This window comes from Dipteris shenzhenensis, chromosome 21 (genome assembly GCF_047967505.1).
Source record: "Dipteris shenzhenensis isolate YYH24624 ecotype China chromosome 21, Dip_SZ_1.0, whole genome shotgun sequence".
NCBI classification, from domain to species: domain Eukaryota; kingdom Viridiplantae; phylum Streptophyta; class Polypodiopsida; order Gleicheniales; family Dipteridaceae; genus Dipteris; species Dipteris shenzhenensis.
The window spans coordinates 45,774,556-45,784,699 of NC_141616.1; the positions used below are offsets into that span (position 1 = coordinate 45,774,556).

General features: G+C 46.1%; 1 protein-coding gene across 3 annotated transcripts in view; it reads right to left on the bottom strand.

The window, feature by feature from the left end:
* The window catches only part of LOC147888936 (Calcium-dependent lipid-binding (CaLB domain) family protein), a 30,151-nt gene extending 20,606 nt beyond the window's left edge, over positions 1-9,545 (bottom strand). For 2 of the 3 annotated variants that reach the window (XM_087392626.1, XM_087392627.1), the window contains exon 1: positions 9,430-9,545. In XM_087392626.1, the coding sequence (XP_087248752.1) occupies positions 9,430-9,469 (40 nt within the window). In that variant the 5' untranslated portion in view covers positions 9,470-9,545. The remainder of the gene's footprint in view (positions 1-9,429) is intronic. The other variant, XM_087392628.1, reaches the window with a different exon arrangement.
* Between the last annotated feature and the right edge of the window lie 599 nt (positions 9,546-10,144).

A 10,144-nucleotide genomic window follows, 5' to 3' on the forward strand; every position in this document is an offset into this window, starting at 1 on the left:
CCCGAGCTGGTCACTCCTATCATTCCGATCATCGGGAAGTTGCGACTGCACATTCAGAACCATGTGGACACAGAAGAATTCTACATTATGCCACTACCTAAGTGTGACGTTTTGTTAGGGATGCCTTGGTGTTACCGAGTTGGAGGTGTGCTTGACACCAGAAACAAGAAGCTGACACTTACTCATCAGGGCAAGACCCATGTTCTTGATGTGAAACATAAGGGAGAGTCAATCCCTGTTGTATCAGCTTCTGCTATTACAAATATAATGAAAAAGCATCTTTCAGCTTACTTGATTTTTGCAAAAGAGGGCTCTTTGAGTGAGGAAAATCTCAGCCTTTCAAAGTTGGATTAAAACAGGACAGATTTTCTTTTGCAATTTCAGGATTGTTTTTCTAATGCTTTGCCACAAGAACTGCCACCTGAAAGGCCGGAGGATCATGGCATTGATGTGATTCCCGGTAGTTCACCACCCCACAAGCCTCCGTATCGGGTTAGTGCAGCCCAACAAGAGGAAATCATGAGCCAGGTGAAGGAGCTGCTAGAAAAAGGGCTGATACAGCCAAGCTCCTCTCCTTATTGCTCTCGAGTGCTTCTTGTTCAGAAGAAGGATGGGTCATGGCGGATGTGCATTGACTATAGGGCCCTGAACAAGGTCACGATCAAGAATAGATTTCCAATTCCACGAATAGATGACATTCTGTATCGATTGGAAGGGTCCACAATATTCAGCCATATTGATCTGAAAAGTGGGTATCACCAGATACGCATACAGCCAGGGGATGAGCACAAAACAGCTTTCAGGACAACCTTTGGTCTATATGAGTTTTTAGTAATGCATTTTGGGTTAACGAATGCTCCTACCACATTCAACAAGATGATGGATAGAATTTTCAGAAATCATCAGGAGTATGTTGGCACATTTTTCGATGATATTATTGTGTACTCTAAGAGTGACGCAGAGCATGAGAAGCATTTGGCCATAGTTTTCGAAGAGCTGCACAAGCACAAGCTCGTTACAAATGCCAAGAAGAGTGAATTTTTCACGGCTGAAATTCACTTCTTGGGACACATTATCTCAGCAGATGGAGTGAGGATGGATCCTGCTAAGGTAGAAGCCATCAGAAATTGGCCACCTCTGAGGAATATTCATGAAGTACGAAGCTTTCTTAGCTTATGCTCGTACTACAGGCGGTTTATCCGTTAATTTGTTGAGATAGCATCACCTCTATATGCCTTACAGAAGAAAGGGGTCACCTTCAAATGGAAGGATTGGGAAATTGCAGCCTTTGAGGAACTCAAAAAGAAGTTATGCTCAGACCCCGTGATTATTCTACCAGACCTACAAAAACCATTTGCTGTCCATTGTGATGCTTGTGGACATAGCATTGGGGGTGTGCTTATGCAGGATGGAAGAGCTGTGGCATATGAGAGCAGGGTTCTCAATGATATAGAGTACCACATGCAGGTTTATGAACAGGAGATGTTGGTTGTTATTCATGCACTTACCACATGGAAGCACTATCTTTTGGGTGCTGGTTTTTATGTCCAAATAGACCATCAGTCCCTGAGGTACTTTCTCACTCAGAGAAAGCTATTTGAGAAGCACATGCGGTGGGCCTATTTTCTTCCTATGTTCCATTTTCAGATTGTGCATGTGCCAGGCAATAAAAATGTGGTAAAAGCCTCTAGTTTCAGCAGTGACCATTTCATATCACAATGAATTGGATGACATGGTAGATCAGTATGCAGAAGATGCTGATTTTTCACAGGTACATGAACAGCTTGTGGCTGGGCAAAAGCATGACCATTATGCCCTCAAGAATGGTTTTATGATGATGCATGGGAGACTCTATGTCACCAGGAAGCTTAGGCATAAGGTTCTCACAGAAAGTCATGCTCCGCCATACGCTGGTCATAGAGGTATTGAGGCTACGGTTAAGGCTGTGGAACTTTCTTTTTTTTTTCAAAGAATGTGGAACATTATTTTTATTGGCCTACGTTCAGAAAGGATGTGGCTGCCTATGTCAGGACATGTATCACTTGCCAGAAGGTGAAATATGATAGGCAAAAGCTAGCGTGGCTGCTGCATCCTTTGCCTATTCTAGATAGGCCCTGGCACAGTATTGCCATGGATTTCATATTTGATTTGCCTCATACATCAAGTGGACATGATGGGATATGGACTATAATTTGCAGATTGAGCAAACAAGCCCATTTCCTGGCAGAGTATTGCCATGGATTTCATATTTGATTTGCCTCGTACATCAAGTGGACATGATGGGATATGGACTATAATTTGCAGATTCAGCAAACAAGCCCATTTCATTCCAGTAAGGAAAAAGATTACAGCAGATCAAATGGCAAGACTTTTTATGTCACATGTGTTCAAACATCATGGGATGCCTCAATCAATTGTCAGTGACAGAGATCCCAGGGTGACTAGTCTTTTCTGGAGAGGTATTTTTGAAAACATGGGTACATCTCTGAATTTTTCGTCCTCTTTTCATCCAGAGTCAGATCAGCAGTCCAAAGAGGCGAATTCCACTGCCCTGGATCTCCTCAAGTGCTATGTTTCAAATCAGCAATCAAAATGGGAACAGTTTTTTCCACTTGTCGAGTTTGCATACAACAATACGGTGCATTCTTCCACAGGAAAAGCACCCTTTGAAATTGTAGCAGGGGAACGCAAGGTTCCACCCATTTTGCATACAAAGGAGAAATTTTTTGAAGTGGACGTGGAAAGTCTGGATGTTGCCTATCAGAAGGTCAAATCAGCCCTCCAAAAAAGCCAAGATAAGCACAAAAGGGTAGCAGATCAGCACCACCGTGAAATGATCCTAAAAGAAGGAGATTGGGTGCTGCTGCGTTTTCAGAAAGCATGGCTAAAGAAGAAGAAAGGCAAGGATAAAGTGTACACAAAGTTGAAGATGCGGTACTATGGTCCTTTCTAGGTTCTGGCACTGATAAATGACAGGCTAAAGCTGCCGGATCACTAGACCATCCATAATGCCTTTCATGTTAGTTTGTTGAAACCTTTTCAAGGTGAAGTGCCAGATGATATGCTCCATGAGGATCAGCCCGAGGTTGAAGAGCTTGATGAGCTACTTGTTCCTGAGCAGATTTTGGCATATCCTGACAGGAAAGCATGGCGTCGCACTCAGCGTCGCTACTTGGTAAAGTTTAAGAATTAAGTGCTTGATGTGAAGTGGTTGGAGGAAGGTGAACTCGTAGATTCACCTGAGCTAGTGCAGCTCTATTTGGATACATTCCAGTGTTAGAAAATACCCAACAGAGGGTACACGCAGCGGAAGACTTATAGTAATGCCCAGGAGCTCACACAGTGTGGTGTGGGTGTGGAATCACAAACTTCTTTACTTATGTGCATTCAATAGATGTGCAGACTCGTCAATAGACAATGAACCAGCCAAATAGAGAAACCACCAAAATAATATATTTCCGTCCAAAACCATGGACACAATACAAAAGATATAGATCCAGAGTCCCACCAATGGTGTGGTCCTCTGATCTAACCACAAGGTCCTTCTCCTATCTGCTGGCTATCTCTAGACTCAAGCCCGTGTGCTCCACCTCAAGCGTAAGTAGACTTTCCGTCCAGATCCCTTCCACCTTGCTGTCTTTGCACCAGCCTAGGTGGGCAGCACCCTCAGCTAAGTCTGCAGCTACTGTTAGCTCTCTTCTCCTCCAGTGATGAGGCCCAAGACAAGCTTCCTGCTGCTCCTTTCTGATGGGACTTTTCTGCTGCTCCAAGTGATGATGATCTCAGCTCCTTGCTGTCCTAGAAGACAGCCAAGGTCCAGCCCTTCCTGGCTAAGTCTGCAGCCCTTGTTGCACTCTCTCACCTCCTGTAGATAGGCCCAGAGAGTAGGCTTCCTGCTGCTCCTTTCTGCCCTGGAACTGCTGGTTGCTGGATGTGAAATGAGGCCACAAGCCTCTGCTTTTATAGGCCCTAAGGCCTGCTGAGAAAACCGACCAGCCAGCCCTAAATGGGCCGACTGGCTGGTCTGTTTGGGCCGACCAGTCTGCCCCAAAACAGCCCTATAAGGGCTCACAAAACTAGGGCCCTTTGGCCCACACTTCTAGGGCTTTTGGCCCTCCAATCTAGGCAGGAGCCCAGCCTATATAAGGCATGCCAGTGCCCACTGTCAGCCCCATTTGCTGCTCCACCAGGCCTGCTGGTTCTGCCCTCTGCCAGGTTCTCTGCAGCCATGTGTGCAGCGCCGTACACTGCTGATGTCATCGCGCCCTGCCAGGTCAGATCTAGGGCTTGCTGTCCCCGCCTTCTGGTTCCGTCCTTTGCAGCCTTCTTCTCTTGTGAGGTGCTGCCCATGTGGCAGCCCCCTCTCTCTTTCTTCTCTGGGCATCTTCTGCCCTAGGTCTCCCTCCCCCACGCTCTCCTGATTTATAGCCCCTAGTGCAACATCTAACTGGACACACTAGCTAGACCTAGCTGTTAGAATCAAGGCATGGCATCACTTTGACCCCGCGGAGGGGTGTGATGGAGCTAGGAAGTTTACCCCCATATAGATTCCCAAGTTTCACGTTGGAAGAGGGGTTAAAAAGGATCAAAAGGTTGCCCCTAGACAGTACCAATGTTTGTCATTGGTTAGTGGGGTTAGAGACTTTAAAAGTTGCCCCTAGGAAACCAACGTTTCCTTGGTACAGGGGGTGAGGGGCATTAATCTGCCACATGTCAGGCATGCAGCCCATCAGCTCCAATTTTAGCATCTCCCTCCTATTAGAGCAGTTGGCGTCCAGTTCTGGAGTCTGTTCTGGAATTCACCATCGTCTCCCTCTCTTGTTTGCTGCGCCAGACCTTCTCCAGGTTGCTGGTTGCTATCTGGTCGCTGTTTTTCTCTGTTTCCTTGCCCTCCAGCCCTGTTACGCGCAGTCCAAGCCAGGGATCATTTACTGCGATTTTGATCTGCTGCTGTATGGTGGAAATTACAGGTAGTCCATACAAACTGTACGGAATCTCTCCAGGCTGCGGGAACTGTGTACGGACTATACGGACAGGCCGTACAGCCTGTACAGACCTTGTTGCAGGCTATCTGTACTTACACGCAGCCCGAGGCTGGTTTTTCTTGCTGCGAATTAGGGTTTCTTGCTGCAAATCTCTGTTTTGAGGTCTTTGGCGGGGTTTTGGATACCGCGGGAACCTATTCTAGTGTGGAGCAGGGGTTTTGGTTGCAGCCCGTGCTGTGGGCACGCAATCCCTGAATTCCAGCCAAGTTTCTCTTTCTTTTCACTGTGGGATTTATTTCTAGTTTTCAATTTGAGATTCTCTACTGGGTTCCCTAGGTTTGTTGCAATCACCCAATTACAGAGGGTGAAACCAGGTTGATACCAGGTTGTTGAGGTCAGAGGATGCCTATGCCTATGCCTTGCTCTAGCAGTTGGGGTCAGAGGATGCCTATGCCTTGCTCTAGCAGTTGGGATGCACGGTTTGCCAATTTGATGCAATGGGTGCCTAGTGTGGACCGGTGAACAGTGATAGCCAGTGGGAACAGTTTAGGGTGCACCTTGGTTGTTATTTTGCTATTACTTTTCACTAAAGAAGAATAAAGAAATACCGCAAGGGGCGCCAAGTGTTTGGGGCCAATATTTCTGCAACCCCTTTGGAATAAGTTGAATGAGACCCTCTATAAGTGAGTTAGGCATATTACTAGAGTCCCATACACCCTCCAGGGCCGAGATAACATGGTCCCCAATCGTGTTCCAAAAGCAATAAAAAAGAAAGGTGCCAACCCATCTTAACCCGGGCATCTGCCCTTGTGAATGGCAAGAAGTGTAGTTGTGAATTTTGAATTGGTGAAAAATGCATCAAGTGAGATTCTCAAGTGTGCTTTCACCAGTACTGGGATACATTGCCAAGTTGTGTGTGCACATAATCATCTCTAGTAGATGTGTTAGGATCTGCTCAAAGGAGAAAGGCATAAAAATCTGTAGCTATACACAAGATGACATCAGGATCTATCCACAAAACTCGATTAGAGTCTATAAGCTAAGAAACACTCTCTTTACCGTGTCTCAGGCCAAGAGTAGAGAAAAAGTGTTTATAGACTCTTCCTCTTATCTAAATCTAGAAGGAATCCTATGCATGAAAGGCATACTTTGCTCTTTGATCTCGCAAAACCTACTGATGAGCCTTGCCAACAATGCGCTCTTGAATCCAAGCATCTGCAGGCCTTGGTTCTTTCTTCTAAGGTTGGTTCTCCTCATTCTGTTAATCTGCTTTCCCATTTGACAATCACATGTTGTGTGTCTGAGCTCATCATTGTAGAAGCATTTCTTCTTTTCCTCCTTGCCTCCTCCATCCGAAGCGTCCCCTACATCATCAAACAAGTCACCATCAACCTTCTTCTTAGGCTTATGTTGTCCAATATTTACCCTTATTTTCATTTCCCTTCCTTTGCCTACTGTCACAAAGGCCTTACCGTTGCCCATCATACAACTTCATCTGAGCTTACTCTGGTGTTATTGATGCTTCGAGGCACTCTTTTGCAAATGAGACGTCAACTTGATCAGCACATAACCCGGCACAATGACCAGCGTGTGAATCAAGTTTTTGCCCCTGCCCTTCAAGATAAAGGCAAGTAGCTTGTGTGTTGGAGGTGATATGACCTCACCCCTCGTGGACATGTAAAAATTCGCCTAATGTAAAGGGGGGCTCACACTAATTTACATGTTTTGGGGGACAACAATCCCATGTGCAATGTTGTGAATTGATGGCCCATTAGTATAATGCCTTGATTGTCTCCTATCATCCCAATTGCTTCCTTTTAAGGTTTGAGGAGGCATGCATGGCTATGGGACGAGGATTGGGACCGGTGCTTTCCTGGGCTACCTCTTGGCAATGTAACATGGTATCAGAGCCCGAATAGCTGGCGGCTGACACTATCATGCTGCTGACACATGGCAATTGTTCCGCCTAGGCTGACAACTACTATGCGCTGCACTTCGCAACGGTTTTTGCCTTGTATGTTGGCGGTATTTTGACCTATGGTGGTGCAAAGCCTTGTAGCGGCTATTGATATACCAGCACATGTTGATCCGGCCAGCCGTGTGACCATCTTCTTCTTCTTCTTCTTTGGAAAGACCGTGTACTCACTATTGATGTGATAGTCTATCAAAATATTCCCACTCAAGGACTCTCTTCACGAGAGGGTATTAGAGGTGATGACCTACCCCTCAAGGAAATGTGGGAGGCACAAGCTGATTGACACATCGATTTGGGGACAATTCATGGCCCTTGAACATGACTTCTTGATTAAAGACGGGTTTGAGGAGGCATGCATGGCTGGGATTGGGATCCCCACACCCTGTGCTTTCCTGGGTGCTACTTCGTAGTCTAACACTATGCCCCAGCTTGGGAATGGGAATACCGGATGGCCGAGATGCATTCTTTGCACCACGAGGTGGTTTTATGGCTGCTGCTCAAATACACTCCATGTCATGTCAGATGGAGCAGCCAGGGCATTAACTTGGCGTTGTTGGCGCATTCTTTGCAGCTCCATCTAATTTCATTCTAAACATGAGGCAGCTATCCAGTTTACAGCTCTCTACACCCTTGAAATGGAGCCTCGATTGCATCTTTCATTGGGCATCCTGATGATTCTTCCCATGAGCACCATTCTTCTTTTCAACCCACCAGTTAGCATGCATGGAGAGGCGTTACACTTCACGCCGTAATTCACAAGAGTGGAAGAAAGGCCAATCTTCCTCCCAGCCTTTTGGCTCGTAAGTTCTGCATCATGATGCAATTGGCAGAATGACACTGTACCCCTATCTTATTGTAGATGAAGCAATCATAGCTAGACAGCTCATACATCAACCAGGGGGTTCATGTGGAAGTGGCCCATCTAACATTCATCATATGTTGTCTGATGCTCTGCAGGCACATTGTGCGCCTTTGATGATGTGTGGAAAGATATGTCTTTCAGCATTATGTCACCTCGAGGTGAGAGGAGTCATGAGGGCATGGAGGTGTCCAGGCACATAATTATGTTCCAAAAGATGTCAAGGATAAGCTAATGGTGCACGAGTGTAAAGGGGACACTCGAAGCTTGAGGAAAGGATCACGAAGCTAGACCCTTAGTGGCAGCACAAGAGATATTTCCCGATAGACCCACCATGTGAGAGCAACTTAAGGGCTTGACAGTCACCACTTTTATTTCCCACTCATCCACGAGCAATACTTGGCTGGTTTTTATACATTGTCACAGACTGGCACAGTCCAAGAGAATTTACAGCAGTTCTGGAAACTTTCCCTCTTTGTGCATGAGATATGGAAGCAGAAGTTGGTGCGATTTGTTCACGGGTTGCACCCTTTCCTGGCATCCGACATGAGGGCACATGAGCTCCAAACCATGCACGAGCAAAGCCTGATGCTGTACCAGAAAATTCAGATATTAAGAAGCATACTAGGGCCGTCATGGATGGCAGAAAGAAGGCCAATTAATGCTTCAAGTGCAGTGAGAAATCGACTCCCGAGGCATGCAAAATGAGAAATGCTGGGACAGGCAAGCGATGCTCTTAACTAACGATGTATGGTCAAGGAAAAAATGGGATTTAGGATGATGAGAGAATTTGGGATCCAGATTACTCAATCTGATGAATTGCAGCTAGCAACACTGTTCACTGCCAACCATCGAATTCAGTCTTTGTTGATCCTTGCCACCTCACATCCAGCAAATCTAACCAGTTACTATTGTACCTATAGTTTAGGCGGCAAATCTAGCCAGGTAACTTAGTATCAACAATAGGGCCTCGTCCTAGACTATACGCCAAGTCAGGCTCGCTAATTTGGATTACAAACAAAAGTGCTTGATTCCATGACGATGCCAGTGAACAGCTATGTTACCGATACGTAAAATTCGTCTTCGTAACCGGCATATGTGTGAAAGAACTAAGGAGCAAAGTCTGAACGATATTACAAGACCAATTTTCGAGGTTTGCTCGAGACATGGTAAGACACACACAAAAAAAAAAGAATCGAAGGCGCGAAACATGTGATAAACTAAGATGAATCTCCGCCCAAAAGGGTAAAAGCGGGCGTGGGCGTAACAATTGGTTTCGCTGCAGGTTGCAGAGAAGGACTTGCCAATCCAGAAAGGCAGCCAGCATTACAAGGGATCGTCTAGCAAACATCAAGTCGTGCAATGCGCAGAGACTGTTGAATTCCCGCTCATCGGAAGCTTCTGAGATGTGTTATACGATGCTAATTTCGCTGGCCGCTTGTCGGTTGGCGCTAAATGACGATTCCCATTCCGAAATACGGTCCTTTCTCTCCGCGAGAAAACGTCGATCGAAACGCGAATGCTAAATTCAAGGTCAAAAGTCCAAATTTTCGAATTGGGGAAGAGGCCATGTGAGGGGCAGAAAAGAAGCAGAAGGAAAGAGCAAGTACCGTTGATGTCGAGGAGGTGACCTTGAATTGACATAGTCATAGTGGAGGGAAGGCGATGGTGAAGAGGAGAGGAGAGGAAAGGAGTGGAGACGGGGCAATGGAGCTCCAAAAGCTCTGGTGCTTCGAAGCTTACTCTCGAGTCTCAACCAGAGACTCTTCACCCACCAGGGGCTGGTTTGCAAACCAGGTGAACTTCAGATTTCAAATTGCGCTCACTTATGGCTCTCTCCAGTAGTTGAAAAACCTGGTTGCTTGTGTCAGCTTTGATAGGGACACGGTGGGTTGCAAAACACGCGCACAGGCTCTCAGCGCACCTCACCTCACCTCGCTGCCCGCATTCGATTCCCCGCTCGTCGAGTAGCGGGAAAAAAAATCACAACCGTCGAATCGCGACCTCTTCTTTCTACGAAAAGCAACTCGCAGCATGGAGACATCGCCATCAAGCTTCCAGGACACGCAACTCGTAAATGTGTGTGGCAAGAGAAACACTTAGTTAGATTGTAAAATATGAGATTGTATTGCAAAACATGAGATTGTAACCACTCGGATTATAACAAGTGCAAGCACTTAGTTTCCACCAAGAAAGAGAAAAGTGTCCTTGTAGCCACACTCTATTTGCCCCACATAACCATTTTCTTCCTCCACCTTCTCTAAAGCCAACATTTTGCCCTTCATCCACGCTTCAACCAAGCTTATCTCTTACCTCTATCTCAAA